The 18,914-nt window shown below is 57.3% G+C and overlaps 2 protein-coding genes and 1 long non-coding RNA gene across 3 annotated transcripts; all 3 read right to left on the bottom strand.

Annotated features, from left to right (window-relative positions):
• Positions 1 to 8,366: 8,366 nt before the first annotated feature.
• TNP2 (transition protein 2) lies at positions 8,367 to 9,890 on the bottom strand. Its single transcript, XM_032836155.1, has 2 exons — positions 9,444 to 9,890; positions 8,367 to 8,544 (listed from the first exon to the last, which is right to left on the bottom strand). The coding sequence occupies exons 1-2, from the start codon at positions 9,814 to 9,816 to the stop codon at positions 8,528 to 8,530; spliced, it is 390 nt and encodes a 129-aa protein (XP_032692046.1). The 5' UTR covers positions 9,817 to 9,890; the 3' UTR covers positions 8,367 to 8,527.
• A 3,141-nt stretch (positions 9,891 to 13,031) lies between these two features.
• PRM3 (protamine 3) lies at positions 13,032 to 13,502 on the bottom strand. Its single transcript, XM_032836347.1, has one exon. It carries the CDS (start codon positions 13,417 to 13,419, stop codon positions 13,129 to 13,131), a length of 291 nt encoding a protein of 96 aa, XP_032692238.1. The 5' UTR covers positions 13,420 to 13,502; the 3' UTR covers positions 13,032 to 13,128.
• Positions 13,503 to 16,815: 3,313 nt separating this feature from the next.
• Positions 16,816 to 17,349, bottom strand: LOC116854372. Its single transcript, XR_004380149.1, has 2 exons — positions 17,127 to 17,349; positions 16,816 to 17,013 (listed from the first exon to the last, which is right to left on the bottom strand). It is a non-coding gene; the product is annotated as an uncharacterized LOC116854372 (long non-coding RNA).
• Between the last annotated feature and the right edge of the window lie 1,565 nt (positions 17,350 to 18,914).

The raw sequence follows: 18,914 nt of genomic DNA, 5'->3' as shown, positions 1-18,914 counted from the left end.
GGAGGCTTGAAGGTGCTGGCAATAATTCGTACATTTGAGCGTGTGATCCCGTGACCCTGTCTGTCGTGGCAAGGCATGCCTTAGGTGCCTGGCTCGTATGTGTATTTTTGAAGGAAAGAAAGAACAAATGAGGGTTGGGGCTAGTAGTCTCGGAATCACCCTGGGTTACACAGAAGACAGGCCAGGCTGAGGGGCTTGGCCAGCGGCTTCTCCCCGGCAGACACACACTGCCCTCTAGGGGCTGCTCTCAGGCTGCAGCCCAGGCCTCTCGGAAGTCCTGATGGGTGCCAGGCCCTCCAGCCTAGCCTGCCTTCTTGGCGCTTTCCTTCCCTGGCCCCAGACTGCCTGTGTTTCCTCTTGGACGTCGGGGGGTGACCCAGAGCCAGCCTTGCTTAGGACCCCATCAGCTCCCTGGGTACGTGTTGGCAGCTGGCGTCTGTCATTGATGTCCTTGTCCTGGGTTGAGAGTGTGTATGTGTGTGTGGGGGCGCGTGCGTGCTCTGGTATGCAGGGTGGTGGGAGAGGGGATGGACGGGCGTGCGTGTGCCGGTGGTCAGGTGCTCTGGGCCCTCCAGAGCTCTTGCTGGTGTTGTGCCCTGTGGTGGGTGATGAATAAAATAGAAGGTAGTGGTTAAAAGACAGATCTTGGACCCAGGCTACGTGGACTCCAGTTCAGGCATACACCTCTCTAGTCCTGTGACTCTGAACGGGTGATTACCCCCCTGCCTTGGTTTCTCCCTCTGTGATACAGAAAACAACCTCCTTCCTGGGGCAGGGATTAAAGTGAGCAATTCTGGGTCAAGGGCTTAGATCAGCTACTAGTTAAAGTAAGCCTTCGGCAGGGGTCTGCTCTGGCTGTTGTGCCTCCGAGGGTGCGAGTGAGCGTGGCAGCGTGCTGGAGCCCTTACGCATGTGGCTTCATATCTCGGGCCCATTCTAGAAGCCCTGTCCCCAGGAGCACAGGCCAGAGAAGGCATGGGCGGAGTTTTGTGGGGATAAACCAGGCCCCTGGATGCTGGCAGTGGGGAAGGGTAGCACCTCCCCCTCACTGGAGCTGGGGGCAGTGGTCCAGGCCCAGAGGAGGCCAGCAGGCTGGGCTGGCTCCTGCAAGACTTGTCTTCCTGCCAGCCCGTCTCCTCCGCAGGCCTCTGGGCGGAGGGCAATCCATAATAGCTAACCGTCCGTTTGCCCCCCAACCCCCATAACCCCCCTTGACAGCGTCCATGGCTACACAGGAGAGTCCTCACTTCTCATGCGGACGGGGCCCCCTTTTCACGCCCCCCCCCCCTGCCACACTCCCACCCCCCCCTCCTTCATTGCCTTTACTGTGTGCTAAATGCTGACTGTGTGCTAAATGCTGTACAGTCCTTAGATCACTGGATTGGCACAATGATCTGCTCTGTCCATTTTACAGATAGAGAAACTGAGGCTCCGAAGGGGAGTCCCTTGCCTGGGCGCACACAGCTCAGAAGGGACAGAGCTGAAATTCCTATCTAGGATGTCAGAAAGCTCTAAAGCGTTCGCCCTTGTCTCCTGTGCTGTAAACTCCCTCCCCCCAAGTCCTGGTGATCTCAAATCCTGGTCTGTCTGCTAGAAAAAACCGTAGACGCCAAAAAAAAATTAGAGATTAATTTGCATCCGGAGCCTGCTTTGGGAGGGGGAGGGGGATAGCTCTGCTGGGTTCCCTTTTTGTTTATGAGCTTGAGGAGGCCCCGGGTCTCGGCATCCAAGCCTCCACCTCCCCCTTTGTGGCTCTGAGTCCATCTCCAAGTATCCGTGACCTTGCCTGTCCGTGACTTTGCCTGTACAGTGTCCCTCTCCTCCCAGCTGACCAGCTCCTGCTTGTGAAAGCCATGGTGAGTCAGGGGCATGTCGCCGAACACACGTGGGTTCTCCTCACCACCAACAGTGACAGTTACTCTGGCTTTGGTTTCATTTTCTGAAGCCCTGAGTTCAGAATGAAACCGCATCCAGACGCCAAAAAGAAAAAGGAAATATGCTGATTGAGGACCAGCTGCCTCTCCCTGGACGGGTACCAGGCTTGCAAGAATGGGCTGCATTCGGACTCTATGCCCGCTGCTTCCCAGCTGTGGGACCTTAGGGAAACAGCTTGCCATCTCTGGGCCCTGTTTGCCCCATCTGCAGAACAGTCCCTGGAAGTTTTGTACCGTACTGAGCAGCAAAGCACACAGAGCCCAAAGCAGATTGCCAGGCACAGAGCAAGGGCTTAGCACAGGTGACTTGTCATAGGGCAGTTGAGACCACCTGCCGTCTGATATGCGGGGTGGTCCTCCTCCCCTCTGGGCAGCCTAGAAGTGAGGGGCCCAGCCAGCTGCTGTGGGGAATCCAGATCCTAGCACACACGGCTTGGTTTTTTTGTTTCTCTTTCCTGCTTTGGCAGTTCTGCTGGGAAAAGCCAGTACTGGCCAGGACAAGCAATCCTGAAATTGTCCTCTGTTTCCTGCTCCTCTGTCCTGGCTGCCTCTGACGTGTGGGGCTGCCGAGCTTCCCAGGGGAATCTGTGCCCCTGGAGAGCCCCGAGCAACAGGACTAAGTTTAAATCTGTCCCTTAACAAGCATGCAGCTGGAGGCAAGCTTCTTAGTTTCTCTGTGCCTCAGTTTTCTCCTTTGCAAGATGGGGGTAAGAATGCCTATTTCCCTCCTTTAATATTGATTCCATAGGGATTTGTTGAGTGCTTCCTGTCTGCCAGGCTCTGGGAATTCAGGAGTCTTCAAGCGTAGAGAAGGCCATGAACTCACAAGATCGTTTGGGATTGTGGTCAGTACTGTGGGGGAAATAACCATGGAGAAAGGGATTTGTGAGCTTGGTGCAGGAGTGAGATCAGGCAGTCAGAAAAGGTCTTTTGGATGGTGACAGAGTTGAGGTTTTTCTAAAGGCAGGCTGAAGAAGACTGCAGGCAGAGAAAGCAGCTCATGCAAAGGGCCTGTGGTAGGAACAGGCATGCCTGAGGACCAGAGAGAGGCATGTGACACTGTTGTAGAGAGCAAGGGGGTGAGTGCAGGGGTGAGGCATAGAGGTTGGTAGGGGTCCAGTCCATCAGGCAGGGCCTTGCTGAGAGGCGACAAGAGCTGGAGACAGTCCTTAAGGCCTGGAAAACACTATAGGATTAGGTGTGAAAAGAGCCCCCTGGCTATTGACCTTCCAGAGAGCTGGGTCTTGAGCCACAGTGACTCACGGTAGAGGCCTTGGGCACCCCTCACAACTGTCCCTGACCCGCCGGGGTGTCACCACACGATCTCCTGAGATGGGTGTGACGCCGGTTCCAAGGAACAGTTGGGACAACTGTAGGAGAGAGCGTGGCGTGGGTGGAACTTGGATCAGGTGTTTTGGGGAGGCCGAGTCCCTCTCAGAGGCCTCGGGCTAAAGAGCCTGCCTTGTTGTCTGGGGTAGAACCTGGGCCCAGCGCGACCCATCAGCGGGAGTGACTGTGCATCCGGGGGCAGGTGTGTGCCGCCTTGAGTCGGAGGAGAAAGTTCTTCCTTAGGACAGAGGAGGCCAGACGGCCAGGAGTGTTGACTCCAAAGTGATGATAGCTAGGATGGCTCCTCCTGGTCCTGGGGAGACTGGATGAGAACCTTCCAGCATGTCACCGGTGAAGAAAGAGATGGGTCAGAGGTCACATGCCGTCAGGATTAAGCCGCATCGTGAGAGCAGCGGAGGGCCGGAGAGGGGAATTCCGAGAGCCCTGGCTGTGAAGTCCGGACAGACCCGCTTGTAGGCCCAGGCTGCCCCCACCACTCCCACCAGCGCTCTGCCTTCAGGCAGGTGGACTTAATGGGGCGGCCCCAAGAGCAGCCCCACACACTCCAAGCATGGCAGGCCCAGCGCTGTTTTCATCAGTAAATCCCTCCGGACCTTGCTCGAAGCCTACTCATTCTGTGTTTACCCACCATTCGAATAAGCCGATCTGGTTCCCGCCCTGCCATACCGCATCAATGGCCCTATCGTACCCCGTAAGTGCGAGCCGCTGACAGCAAGAAGCAATGGCAGCTGACAGAATGGCAGAAAAGCTAGGAAACTAGACACATGACATCTTGGGTCGCGACGCATCTCGTTTCGGGGCACACAGGGAACCAGCAGGGGGCTCGTCTGCGGGCACCGAAGAGGTCCCCGGCTAGGCTGGCAGGACCCTGAGCAGGCTCTGGGAGGAGGCGATCCTTGGCTCTGAATTTTAAAGAACAAGCGGGTCTCGGCCAAGGGGCCAGAAGGAGTGTGTTCCTGGCCGAGCACAGCACAAGCAAAGGCCCGGAGACACCCATTGGAGGACCTGAGTGGCTGGTGGCTAGAGAGGAGGCCAGGGTGCGGCAGAGGCCGGGCTGGGGGAAGGCCATGCGCTGGCCTCGGCCTTTCCCTACCCTGCAGTGATGAGCCCCTCTGGGGAGCACCTCCTGGGCCCCCTTGTCTGGGCCAGTAAGCCCTGCAGTAGCAGAGTTGACCAATAACATTACTCTCTCTGTTCTCTTTTCAGAGTCAGCAAAGCTTTGCTGAGCACCAACTGGATACCTTGCGGAAGCTCATTTCTTTTTTTCCTTCGTTTTACTTTTTCATTTCCTTGTAGGAAATAGTGAAAGCACTTCCCCTCCCTCGGCTAACCGCAGGTGCCAGCCTGGCCTCTGCTTCCCGATCCACCGCCCCCCCCCCCCGCCCCGCCTCCTGCCCCTGCACTCATGGAGCTGCGTTTGCCCCCGTGAAACTACAGTGTTACTCTGTATGGACATGTATGTAAATGATACATCTTTCTGCGTGTTGCTCTTTCCACCGCTGGTGATCTGGACAGAGAGATCAACCCCCATCGTTTTAAAAAAATGGGGCGGTGTTCCTCACCGACCCACTGTGTGTTCACACAGCTGTCCCCTGTGGATGGACACCTTTGGGCTCTTGACACCAATGTGTGACAACATTTGTACCCTTTTATTTATTTTTTAAGAGATAGAGAGTGCATGTGTGAGCGTGGGGGTGCAGGGAGGCAGAGGAAGAGGGAGATGGAGAACCCCAAGCAGGCTCCATACTCAGTGAGGAACCTTCCCCAGGGCTCCATCCCACGACCCTGAGATCGTGACCTGAGCGGAAATCAAGAGTTGACCGGTGGAGTCGCCCAGGCGCCCCAACACTCCGCACACTTTAAATGTTAATAGACCCCTCTTGGTTGCCCGCCACCGTGCCTGTGCACACTCCCCCCCCCCCCCCCCCCCAGCCCCATGACAGTATCTGCTTCCCTTGCTGTAATCCAGCCTTTCCCGCTTACACCCGTGCGGTGGGTACACCGTGGGCCTCTCCCTCTTGTTTTCATGCCTGCTCACTCCGAGTGCACAGAGCTCCTCCTATGTACCAGGTACCCTACTAAGTGCTGGGAACAGAGCAGTCAAGGCCAAGGGGCCCCCTAGACCTCTTCACAGAGTGTGAGATGCAAATAAGGCTCAGAGAGGTTGAGAGACAGGCCTGGGGTCACCCAGTGAGGGAGGGAGCCAGGAATGGAACCCGGCTTTGTAGGACGGAAGAGCGGGAGCTGTTTTTCCTCCCAAATCGTTCCTTAGATGGGCTTCTGACCCAGGATCCGCAGCCTCTCCAGATCCGCTCCCATCTGCCCCAGGACCGCTGGGTCCCCTGAGTAACCACATGGGCCCCTGGGAATGGTAGTCCCTCCCCCCAGGGCAGTGGGGCAGACGCTGGGTCCCACCACAGGCGAGGCCAGGCCATGCTCTGCCCCTCCTACCAATGACAGACTCTACACAGCCTCCCTGTGGCTACATTTAGTCTGTTTCTGTTTCCTGAATTTGGGTTTCCAGCAGACTTGCCCCCAAACTCTTGCCTCCCCACCCGAAACCAAGCAAGTGAAAGAATAAATCTGTGGTTTGATGTTTTTCCTCTTGTCGTCGGGTGACTGACTGCGAGAGGGGGTTGTGTGTCTGTGAGCGCCGGCTGGCGTGTGTTTCAGTGTGGGAGGGGAGGCATGTGAGAGGGGTGCGTGTGTAAAGGGGCGTGTGTGTGTGTGTATGTGTGTGTGTGTGTGTGTGTTTAGGAGGCCGTATGTAAACCTAGCTCTCAGTGTCGGAGGTGGCTGGAAGGGCCATTTCTTTGTCTATGGGACTGGTGGTTATCTGTGTGTGTTTGTGCAACTTTTTGCTGAGTGTTGGTTTCATGGAGCTGTGGGGTTAAGGGTGGGTCCATGCGACCCAGCCTGTCTTGCTTTCCAGTTGACTTCCTCTATTACAGAGATCCTATCCACAGTAGAGGATCTCCTGCCTTCAGTGATCATATCATCGAAGGACACTCTCGAGGGAATAGGGAGGTCCTTTGATGAGCAGGGCTTAAAGTTCCTGACCTTATCTTCTGACCCTTTGTGTCTACCCGCTCCCTTAAATTGTGCTCCCCAGAAGGGCTTCCCAAACTCTTTTTCTTGAGGTGTCAGTGACGATCCTGGCATAATCTGGACTTTCATTCATTCATTCATTCATTCGTTATTTTTCATAAGTAGGCTCTATGCTGGGCATGGAGCCTACATGGGGCTTGAACTCATGACCCTGAGATTGAACTGAAGTCAGGAGTCAGAGGCTTTTAACTGACAGCCATTCAGGTGCCCCTCGGCCTCACATTTTTATTAGGAAACAGGGTGGTTTGGGGCAAAGCATGAATGTCTGACCTCAGACCTGCCCTCCAGCTGACCTTATCAAACCGTTTGACCTCTGAATCTCAGCTGCTGCTTCTAAAGCGGGAGCAGTGCTGCTTTCTGAGGTGTGTGGATTCAGTGGAAACATTGATGTCAAAGCAGCTGGCGCCTGATAGGTGCTCAGAGCATGGTAATTTCCCCAGCCTGCTTGGGCCCGTCCCCACATCCTCTCATCGGTACGTGATGCCCACTTGGAATGTTTCCCTGCTGTGAGGGGAGGGGAGGGACCCAGGAACCCCAGACTGTGTGCCAGGCCCCGTGCATCATCTCAGGGAATCCCCGCCCCCCACCCTGCAATGACACCTTGGGAGACGAGAGAGGGGCACAGATAGGGAAAATGCCTTGCAGAGGTGACACAGCAGAGCTCCCGGGAGACCCTGCACTTCCTGCTGCCACCTGGGGCACACGCATCGGAGCTTGGGTCCCACTCCCTGTAACTGACCTCTGGCAGGAGAGTAGTTTCAGGTTGATATGTGTTGGAAGGACCGCCTTCCCCCGAGGCTCCGCCTCTGGCCCCTTTCCCTCCACTGCAAACACCCCCATCATTTCCACACACGCCCACCTCCCCATGTCCCACCCCGTTCCATTAGCCCAAATGCCACATGAAACTGAAGGGGGTACCAAGGATCCATGTATCTGGCACGGTGCTAGGTTACCCCGTTAGGCATGAGGGGTAGCTCGAGGGATTTTGACTTCCCTTAGCTAGGAACTTGGGTCTGACTCCAAGAGGTTTCTGGGTTGGAAGGTGATTTACATGAGACCCTAACCATTCCCACCATCTTGAGGCCATATTAATTGCAGAGTACCTACCACACGCGGAACCCCCAGCCTTCATACCACTCACAACCACCACCTCTTTGACCCCTCCCTGCCATCCAACAAGAGTACCCATTTTACAGATGGGAAGACTGAAGTTTTCTCCTGATTTCTGTGCTCCAGCCCAGGCCGCCATTTCTTCTCCTGGCCCCGCCCTGCCAACGGCTCCTCTTTCCCGTGTCTTTTCTGTGCCTTATAATCCAGTCTCCACACAGCAGCTAACACCATCTCTAAAAGCACAGGGAACCCTTTTCTTGCCCCATTTTAGGACCCTCCTGGGGCTTCTCACACCAAATGTAATGGCCAAGCTCCCCGTGCAAATCCCTGCCTGGCACTCCCCTGCCTCCTGTCCCACCACCTGCAGATCCCACACAGGAACACCTGAAGCTCTTCCTCTCCTTCCTCCTTTGCACAGGCTCTTGCTTTGGGCCCGGAAAGTTCTCCCCTCACGTCCACAGTGGTTCTGCACGGCATGGCCTCCCCCCTCCTCTTGATACAACTTGACTGTGATTAGCAGATCTTGGGTTTCCACGTCTGTGTGTCTTTCTGTGGACTGGGCCTCGTGCACCCTCTGGGTTCCCAGAGCCTAGCATGGCGCCCAACATACTTGTTCCCTTAGTATAAGATCGCTGGAACCGGGGGCGGGTTCATCAGCAGCCTAGCGTCACGGCAGGGAGACAGGAGCCAGGATTCAACTCCGGGTGGTCTGGACTCCAGAAAATGCACATTCCCATCCATTCCATTCCCATCACAAGCCTCACCCCTGCTCTTTACCCAGCCTCTCCCCTGCTTCCAGCTTCCACGCCAGGCCCCAAAACACGTGACCCCTTTAGTGCAATCAAAATGCCCACGCAAGGAATGGTCTCCAGTGTACACGCTTTAATCAGTGTTGCATAGAAATTCCTGTAGAGACACGTTCCTGCACGAAGGTGGGCTTCCTTCTAGCATTCCGCACGGGATGGCATTTCTTATTTGGGTGAAACCAACACAGGAACGAGCCACGGGGTGGGGGGAGGGCCGTCTCAGTTGTATTTCCGCCCTGAGGGATGGGAACGGGAAAGGGACCTTTAATATAGTGGAACACTTCGCACATTCACTTCCTCCTTTGGGTTTTGGACTGCTCGTCTGTGACCAAATACCGGGTGTGTGGCTGGAGCGTAGACTGTCAAGATCCAAACGAGCGTCTGTGACCCCATCCATTTCTCCCATTCGTCACCCTCCCATTCGCCATCTCCCCCAGCCCATCTGTTTGTCCAGCACGACCTCACTACTAAACTGTCCAGACACCCGGGCTTCCATCCGCGGGTGCATTCATGCGTGCAACCGTCTGGTCATCTCGTCTACCCGTTAACCCGTCCTCTGATCCCATCATCAACCCGCCTAGGCAGCCACTGCTTAACCAACTCCTCCATCCTCCGTCAGCCCTCAGTGTCCAACCAGTCCAGCTTCTTACCATATCCAGCCAGTCCGATGGCAACCAAGGCTTTAGCGGAGGCCTCTTGTTAGCCCGCGAGAGCGTCTGGACGGTTTACGCGGCCACGCAACATCCATTCCGCCTTCCAGTCGTTCAACAGATACATTTCATCCCTCCCTCCCTCCCTCCCTCCCCTCAAGCAACCACCGAACCCTCTGTCACCCGTCCCTCTACCGACCAACATTCCCCGATGACTTCCCTAACCAGCTGCTTCTCGCAGCTCCACACATCCCTTAGCTGGTCTGCTGTCCGGCCCTCCTCCCCGGCAACCCATCCCATCAAGATCTAGTCCCTCGGCGTGGTGTGTCATCGTACAACTTCTCCCTCGTCACCCTCCCTCCTGCTGGCTCTGCGCTCACAGCAGCCTTCGCCTCACGACCCCTCCGGTCCTGCTGGGCGGCTCCCCCTTGCCTGCGGGTGGAGAGGGCGGCCCCGCAGCCCTTCCCCACTGGCTTGCGAGGTACCTGAGCTCCGTCTCTTTGTTTTATACACCTGCTGGCTCCTCTTGGCCACCTTCCTCTTGTTCACCTTTCCTTCCAAATTCTTTCTGTTCTTGGAGTAGCTGCAGGAGTGGGCGGTGGGCCGCGGGGGACGGTGGTGGGAGTGCATGGTGTGTTTCTGGTGCCTCGGCGGCGGGCTGGGGTACAGGCTCTGGCCCTGGCGGCCCGTGGGGCTCTGGCTGGAGCTCCGGCTGCAGCTCTGGCTCCGGCTGCAGCTCTGGCCGCAGGCTTGGCAGTGGGAGCTGCAGGTGCACGGGCCGCAGGTGTGGCTCTGGGGCCGAGAGTTGCTATGGGGCTGGGTATGGGTGTTGGGAAGGCTCTGCGTCTTGGTGTCCATGGGAGGCCACGCTGGGAGGGGCAGAGGCCGCCTCCCCCTCCTCTTGCAGCACACCCAGCTTGACAGAGGCCCCGGCGGCCCCTGGTTATATAGTCGGGGCTGATTGTGATGGCACAGGCCGGGGGGTGTAACAGATGTGGCGGGGCTGGGACAAACCCCAGGGCGGGGCTGCTTGCAGGGGCGGTCTGGGGGGGGTCCCATCTGCCGGTTAAAAGTAGGGACCCTTGGGCCAGATGGCGCTGGGCCCACGTCCCAGATCTGCTTCCTTTCCTCTGGTCGCTCACCTGGGCGTTCGCCTCTCCACGTCCCCGTTCCCCTGTCTCTGTAGAACGGGGACAATAAGAACGCCTGGCTCCTAGCCCATGGGATGATTTAAATGAGAAAAGTGACGTCCAGAGGTTGGCTTGGGGCCAGCCCCCAGGAAGAGCCGGATACCCTTTGTCTAAGCATCCCCAGTGCGTCTCTTTTCTCCCCCAACGCGGCGTGGAAGCCGTGGGTCAGCCAGGTGGCTGGGTAGGTGGACCTTGAGTGGTTGGACAACAGTCACTGGCAGATTGATGGGTGGTCCCAGGCTCTGCCTGGTGAACTCGCCTCCCCAGCACGATTTAAAGCTAGAGGATTTAGAGCTGAGTTCAAACCCCAGTTTGCACTGATGTGCAATTGTGGGTAGAGTATTTTGGTTTTCAAGGCTCAGTTTCCTTATCCAACAAAAGGACGGCATTCCTTCCTTCACGGTGTTCTGAGCCTGAGGTGCCTGGCGAGCCCCAGGACACGGCGCGAGCCCCAGGACACCGCCGCAAGCCTGCCTTTCTCCTGATTCCCACCTACCCACCCTGCTCCCCTCCTTGCTGGTGGAGCCCTGCCATACAGCTAGAACCACCCTGGCCCCTCTCAGAACTCCCAGCTTCTGGAGCAGAAAGCCCACACCTGTGTTTGCACATGGCCCCATCGGAGCTGCCAGTGCTCCCTCTGCGGCTGCCCACCTCTCCCCACTCCTTGGCCAAAGCCCTTACAAGGGCTCAGCTCTTGGCCACTCGGCTAGTACCTCCCACTTTTCCCCCCACCATGGGACTCCCTCTCGCCTCCCCCAGCCGGCCTCTACTTCTCTCGTTCATGCACAACTTTGCCTCTCGTTGTGAGGCTTTGCTACGATCTGCTTTTGTTGTCGGTCAGTAGTAAGTACTCCCCACTGGTCATGGTGAACACTGGTCTCACCATCGGAGCACTTCCTGTGTGGCTGGCACCGGGCCCCACCCTGTCTTGGCAGCTCTGGCCTCAAGCCTCCTAGGAGCTCTGTGTGGGCGGCTGCATGGGGGGGCCCCCAAAGATGCATCTGTGTCCCAGCCCCTGGAGCCTCACAGGGACAGTATTTGGAAGAAGGATCTTTGCAGATGTAATTAAAGATCTCAAGAGCATCCCCGATTATCTAGGTGGACCCCAAATCCGGTGTCAAGACACAGGGAGAAAGCCCACATGGGGCAGAGGCAGAGATAAGAATGACGTGGTCATAAACCAAGGTAGGCCCAGGGCCACCCTGAGGGGGACAAGGCAGGAAGGATTCTCCCCTAGGGCCTCCAGAGGAAGCGGGGACCTGCCTTGATTTCCCACTTCTGGCCTCCAAGACTGGGTCAGAATACATTCCCCTTGCCTTAAACTACCAAAATTGTGATCATTTGTTCTACCTAAGAGATGAGTGCACCCTGGGAGGCAGGTGTGGTTATTAGATCTTACAAAGGGGAAGCAGGCGCAGAGAAGGTGAGGGACCAGCTCGTCAGGGGGCAGAGCCGGGATTCAAATCCAGGTCTGGCCCGTTCCACTCCCTCCTTTCAGTCACAAAGGGACCCGTGGGGATTACAGAATGTGCATGTGGCTCTGTTCCAAGGGCTTGGCCTTGTGTGGGCTCCATGGGGCCGGTTGGGGGATTGCAGCTGGGCCATTCTGTGAAGACCCTCTCTGGGTCTTTGGACCATCGCCCCCCCCCCTCCCCCCCCCCCCCCCCCCCCTGCTCCCCCCTAACCTCTGCTCCCTACCCTCCTACCACCCACCGCAGCAGACTGCCCGCATCCCCACCCTCCAGAGCACAGTGGGACAGAGACAGTGTTTTGTTGATCTCAGGGCCCATCGTGCCTGGCTTACAGCAGGGGCTCCACCATTGCTGGCAAAGGACTGTGTGGGCACTCCAACCCACCAAGCCACAGCCGGGCCTCTTCCTTCAGATGCCGCCTGCCCCCCACCTGCCGCCTGCCCCCCACCTGCCGCAGACCTCAGTGGCTGCCTCCTCTTGGAGTAACCGAGGGCACCTCCTTACACTCGCGTACAGCTCCCCAAGAAACTGAGACTCTCCTGGAAACACTGTGTCCCCTGTACCCCCCTCCCCAGCAGCCCTGATCAGGATCCTTCTCAGGCTCAGGTGGCTGGCACTTGGGACACTGGGGAAAGGCCGGGGGACGGAGAAGGCATTTGTCCTTTCTTTTGGGGAAGGGGACGGTCAAGGTAGCTGGGGAAGGATGGGCCACAGACACAGTCTGAGGCTTCTCGAAGGCCAGAGTGAGTGGACACAGGGCCCTGTTGTGTCTCTGGGTTCTGGCTGCCTGTTGCTGTGATGAGGGCCGTGGCAGCTAGACCCCTTGATGAAGGCAGGAGTGAGCCTCTGGCGGGGCTGGGCTGTGGCCCAGGCTGTCCCCTTGACTGAGGTTGGTAGCAGAGCACTTGAGTCCCCTCCCTGTGCTCTGACCCCAGACCAGGGCCCCGAGGGGCACCAGCAGCACTTCTGGTGTGCGGGGCCAGATCCCCCCACCCTGTGGTTACTTCTCCCTAATGACTTACCTGCGAGGCAGTGGTCAGTCTCAGCCTTCAACAGGGTGGGCAGGCTGAGGCTCAGAGATGGACAGTGGCTTGCTCAAGGTCACACAGAAAGAAATTGGAGCCCGGGTCTTTGGTGCTCCCAAGCTCACTGGGCCCCTGGGTGCTCCCCCCTGCATCTGCCCAGACTCAGGACTCTCCATCCCACCCACCCCCCCAGACAGAACTGGTGGACTCCCAGCTGGGGCTGCCACATTCCCCAGCCCCTGAAGCAGGGGAGGGTGGCTGACGAGTCATGGGGGTGGGCCGCATGAGAACTTGTGGCTGAAACTCAGGAACAGGAGTCACAGACTCCTGCCCCTCAGCCCCCCCCCCCCCCCCCACAGACACACACAAATGCACCGCACCACAGGAGAGCTAAAGCCCTCGGAGACTTTTTATTGAGTCTTTTCTGAAAGTTCTTCTCGCTGGAGCAGTGGCAAGCCCCTCTCCCTGGGCCACCGTCGTGGGTCAGGAGCGCGTCTGCTCAGGCTTGGGGCTCTGCTGGGCCACAGGATCTTCTTCAGTGCTCTCCTCCTCCTGCCGCTCAGATTCCATCAGCAGCACCTTGCCCTGTACCGGGAGTTCTTCTTCTTCCTCCTCCTCCTCCTCCTCCTCCTCCTCCTCCTCTCCCTCCTCCTCCTCCTCACCCTCGGACGACAAGGAGAAGTTATCCTGACTCACGCAGGCCACGAGTTTCTTCATGGACGATTCGTGGCCCCGGCTGTGGCCTGTGCTGAGCTTGGCACAACGGGAACCCATTGCCCTCTCTGGCTGCCTCTCCAGACTGGGCAGGAAGGCCACTGAGGGGTGGGGGGAGTGCAGGGGCTGTGAGAACAGCAGGCAGGGCGATGACCTCACAAAGGGGCCCCTGGAGTCCCCCCCCCCCCCCCCCTGGATACCCGAGTCCGGGGCCAACACCTGCCTCAAACCCCGACCACCAGCAGCCCCCCTGAGCTCCCACCACCTGCAAGCTGGGAAAGAGGATTCCAGGCCAGCTGCCTTGCCTGGCCACGTTCCTTCCTCTGCCAGGCCTCATGTGTGCTGGCAAAAGTTCCCCTTTCATCTGGGATAACAGTTGGGGTAGAACTTCCAGAAGCAGGAGAGCCCACAGACTCCTTCCCACATTCCAGAAATACCCAGCTCAAGGGAGCTGTTGACAGTACGTGAAGATGGGTCAGAAGAGTGACTACTTTTGGGGGAGTCGGCACAAGGGAGGGGAGGGGCTAGAAATGTCTGGTTTCTTGACCCAGGGGCCAGTGGGGGAGGCCACGCAGGTGTACTGAAAACTCATCCTCTATGTATAAGTTATGCTCCTGGAAAACTAAAGAAACCCCTAGTAACTCTTTCCTGTCTGGGGATCACAGGTCTCCTGACACATACCCATACTACACAATTTCAGCATGGGAGGGATGCTTTGTCAGCACTTTGGTTTTCCAGCAAATTTTCTGCCCCAAATAAAACAGCTGAATCATGACTCTCTAGGGCTCTTAAGGTGGGGAGACCGGCCTGGCTTATTTGGGTGGGCCCTTAATGTACTCACAGCAGAGGGATTCGGGATTTCACACAGGAGGGCAGTGTGCTCACAGAAGCAGAGATTAGAGCACTAAGAGGAGCTTTACTGTAGAGGCAGGAATGGGTTCTATCCTGGAGCCTCCAGAGAGAGCATGGGCTGCTGACAGGGCCTTAAAATTTGTGTGTGGTAATGCAGGACCTCGGATAGTGCACCAGGCCCATTCCGTCCAGCAAGGGGCTTTGGTTCCCTCCATGCTGCTGGAGCATGCCAGACCTGCTGCCCATCTCAGGACAATTCATAATTTCCCCAGCTACCCAGCACCCCCGAATAGTCGTGAAGGTGGAATAGCAAGGCCCAGCAGGAAACCCTGGCTCTGGGTGATGGAGGGCACCCACAGTGTCACGGGGCGACCTGCCAGCATGGTACGGGGTTTAGTCGACGAAGAGGAGACTCTGAGAGTCAAGTTTATTATCTCAAGCTTTATTTGGCAGATGGCTTTTGCTCATTTTAGTCCAGAGGTGGGCTCTGGCATCCGGCGTCAGGGGGATGGCTGTGGCCTCACAAGGTGGTGCTTTGGTGGGTGACTTTTCCCGAAATCCCACCCGGGGCTTCAATGGCCCCAGGAAGGCTTAGTGCCGCCTTCTGTATCTCCTCCTCCCAACCTTCCTGGAGCCTTTTGGGAAAGAGTTCAGGTTACCAGGCCGTGGGGATTGGGCTCGGTGGTGACGGTGGCGGCGGGGAGAGGGTGTCCCCAGGGGTGGGGTGCACCCGGGGCGGGGACCCGCCAGACTTCTGCGGTGCCTCCTGCGCCTACAAGCCCATCTCTGGCACCTCCTGCAGTAGGAGCGTCGCCGTCGCCTGTGGACCCTGTACCGCCGTCTCCGGGAGCAGTGCCTGTGCCTGTAGTGATGACGGTCCCTGTGGGTCCTTCTTTCCACTGGGACGTTCTCCTGATTCACTGTCTGCTCCTGTGCCTGTGCCTGTGCCTGCGCTAGCTCCTGGCCCTCTTGCTGCTGCCCCTCCCTCTGCTGCCCCTGGCCCTGCCCCTGCTGCGGACGCTCACTTGGATTCAGTGCACGGCAGCGGACCATCGTGCTGGTGGGGCGGGGGGCTTAGGCTGAGGCTGCAGCTGGCTGTGGGGGTGGGGGAGGAGGGCTGAGGCCTGCTCGCCTGCTCCTGCTGTTAACGTTGGACTGGTTTGTTGGGCAGCTCTTTGGGGCCTTGTATATAAAGGGGGCCCCCCACTATGACTCAGGGGCCCCACCCCACCATTGTCCTCACCCTGGCCTGACCAGTCCCCTCACACGTCACTGTAGGGCCAGGCGCTGGGTCAGGGACTTTCCATACGTGCGCTCCTTCTACAATTCCTCTTTTCCGGAAGACAGGCATGGGGGAGGTCGTGTGACTCGCTCAAGGTCACTGTGCAAATAAGGGGCCGTCTTCTTGTCACCTGGGCCTCGAGGTCCTTTGATGAGCCCATTAAAACCCAGAATCAGAATCGGGGCGACAGAATGAGGCATCTCCCCTGTGGAGGTTCCCTTATGTGTGACGGGTGGGTCCAGTGGGGTCACACGGGGGCTGTGAGCCAGAGAACACAGCGGGTCTCCAGGATCTAGGAAAGGCAAGGAAACCGATTATACTCCCTCGGAGAAACACAGCCCTGCCCACACCTTGATTTCAAACTATTTTGGAATCCTGTCCTGCAAAACAGAATAAATTTTGTGTTTTCAGCAATGAAGTGATAGTTTGTTAATTTCGCCCTAGTATTGATCAGTGGCTACTAGTGTCCCTGAGATTGGTGCCTTTTAGTATGAAGGGATCACCCCCATCTCCGTGGCTGGAGCTTGATCTACTTACAAAAGTCTGCTCAGCTGCAAGGGAATGGGGAGGGGGGCCTGGGCCCAGCCATCCTGGAAGCCATCTAGTGATTGGGGTCATGCAAGCGGGTTCTCTGTCATCTATTCCTGTCTTGCAAGGTCAATGCGAGACCCAAGTGTGATGAACCCGTGATGTTCGATGAAAGTCATGGCCAGGGATGTTTGAGGTGCTAAGGACACAGTCCCTGAACTCCTGGTCCCTGAGTTGCCGCCCTGTGGGCTGGGCTCTGCCACCATGTAAGGATTGTAATCGACAGGCTCTTTGAGGTCCACTTGACTCAGTGTCCACGAGTCTCGTGAACCATCTCCACGGCTCACGTGTGGCCCATTGGAGGAGCGGACAGGTGGGCAGGCGAGGTGGGACAGTCACCTAGTTTCCTCTACTGGGGAGGTATTTTCAGCACAGGAAACCAAGGTGGGCACGTGGGGGAAGTAGTGGGATATGGACAAGAACCAGAGCTTGAGCTGGTAAAGGTTTCCTTGGTTCTCTGAGGGCAGGGAGCCAGCCCTGAGCCCATGTCAAGCTGTCCCCAGGAAGCCATGGAGCACCGAGAGGACCCAGCTCCTGTGCCACCCCCCACCCCGGGGTTAGGGCTCCCAAAGGGGTGGTTATGGAGGGGACACGGGGGCAGGTGGAGGGATAAGATGCAGTGACCTGAACAGAGTGCAGAGTTTGGACCAAGAGCCGACCAACCGCTGGCACTCGTGTCCCCTCTTCCCCCAGCCCTTCCTCCCTCCAACCCCCTCAAGGCAAAGAGGCGAGAATGATTTTTCATCATTTATTGACAGGTGGCATTGTTCGTTAGCAGGCTCCTGTTCATGTCATTGGGCCGGTGGCATGTTCATGAGGCGGCAGGAGGGTCTTGGCGGCTGGTGGCACGGCAGGCAGGGGTGCGGTGGACCGGTTTCTTCTGTGCGTTCATCTTCTCTGACATCTCAACACGGTATAGCGACGGCAGCACACTGTGCGGGGAGGCGTGGGGGACAGGCCAGGGGGACAGACAGGGAGGTTCAGCACGGCAGGGACCCCACCCACCCACCCGGCTCCCCCTCCGCTCCCCACTGGGCCCCTTCACCTCTCCTTCTCCGCCTCCGACAGCACCGCCTCCTCCGTCTGCGGCATCTGCGTCTCCGGCGGCGGCATCTGCTCCGGCTGTGGCTACGGCAGCATATGTATCTGGCCATGGTGCTGGATGGAACTGGCCCGGATGCTCAGAGCAGAGGGACCTCCTTGGTTGAGCCAGCCAACCTGTGGGCAGGTGGAACTTCGTGGGCTGTGAGCCCGGGGCCGACGCCTGGGCCTCTTATAGACACGGGGGGCGGCCCAGGGCATTGTGAGGTCGCAGAGGCCTGGACCTCACAGACCGCCCCCGCCAGGCTGCAGGGGTCCTGATTGAGTCCATATATGGGCGTGTGGGAGGCCCCTGGGGGGGGACCGGGTGGGGCCGTTCGGCTCAAGGTGGGGACCTCCGCCCCCAACCAGGTCACCAACCCAGAGGAGACAAGAAGGGGCCTCTCTGCAAAGGGCTCTCCGTCTGTCCCTCACTCAGCTACTCAGTGAACACAAAATTTTTGCACACCTCCCTACTAGGTGCCCGATTCTGGGCTAGGCCCTGGCATCCAGGGACAAATAAGGCCGACATGTTCTTGCCTGATCAGCTTTGTAACTGAACTGTAGGAAGTAGGAATGAAATAACCACACAGAGGAATTGAAATTGTGAAAAACACTAAGGGCCACTTACGGGGGTGGCGGGGGGGGGCAGGTTTCTGAGGGTGTGAGAGTTTGGGGAGGGCCTGACCTCCAGGAGGCGCCAGGAAGGCTGCTAAGGAAGCTCTGGTGAAGGGAATTCCTAAGGGATATGTCAAGGTTGGAGGAGGGAGAAGCATGCGGGGGGCAAGGAACAGCAGCTGCAAAGTTCTGAGGCAGCACATAGCATGGTTCCTGTTTATACGAAGTGTCCGGAAGACAGAAATCTGTAGACACACCAGTCCATGTCGGTGGGGGCGGGGAGCTGCTGGGGAGTGTGGACATGAGGAATGACCACCTAGTGGGCATAGGGCTTCTTTCTGGGGCGATGAACGTGTGAGCTTATTAAATGTCCCTGAACTCTTCATTTCAAAATCGTGCGTTTTGGGGGCACCTGGGTCGCTCAGTCATTAAGCATCTGACTTCGGCTCTGGTCATGATCCCAGGGTTCTGGGATGGAGCCCTGCATCAGGCTCTCTGCTCAGCGGCGAGTCTGCTTCTCCCTTTCCTTCTACTGCTCCCCCTGCTTGTGCTCTCTGTCCGTGAAATGAACAAATAAAATGGTGCATTTTGTTAAGTGAATTTCACCACAGTTGGGGAAAAAAAAGTCCCAATGCTGAGAGCTGGTTGGCACGTGTGTGGAATCGGAGAGGGACCCTGTGGTCGGGGCAGGGAGCACGGGCCAGCTTGGGCGAGACAGCCAGCCCAGCTCTGTGTAATTGTTCCCGCGCCCTGTGCGAGTCTTAGGGATAAAGACAGTGGCAGTTAGAATTAGAGGTGATTAGTTACAACCAAAAACTGAACTGACTTCTGGATGGGAGTTTGAGGTTTTACTGAAGAAGTCAGAGGTGCTTTGGCAGATCCTGTCCTTGTGTTGGGGACACACATGCCAGAGTATGTAGGCATGGTAAGAGTGATTTTGCTAGCTGCTATCAAGCAATTCAGAAAGAAACAGTAGCAATAAGTGTGTATCTACTTAGGGAAAGAGGGGGAGGGAGGGCAACACTAGACCAGTCTGGATGAAGGGGAGTTCTTTGTATAGTTTTTGCAACTTTTATGTAACTTTGAAGTGATTTCCAAATAAATTATTAAAACTACTTAAAAAAAAAAAAAGGAA

This window comes from Lontra canadensis, unplaced genomic scaffold (genome assembly GCF_010015895.1).
Source record: "Lontra canadensis isolate GAN:19392208 unplaced genomic scaffold, GSC_riverotter_1.0 scaffold91, whole genome shotgun sequence".
Lineage (NCBI taxonomy): Eukaryota > Metazoa > Chordata > Mammalia > Carnivora > Mustelidae > Lontra > Lontra canadensis.
This window is presented reverse-complemented; position numbering and strand designations above follow the sequence as displayed.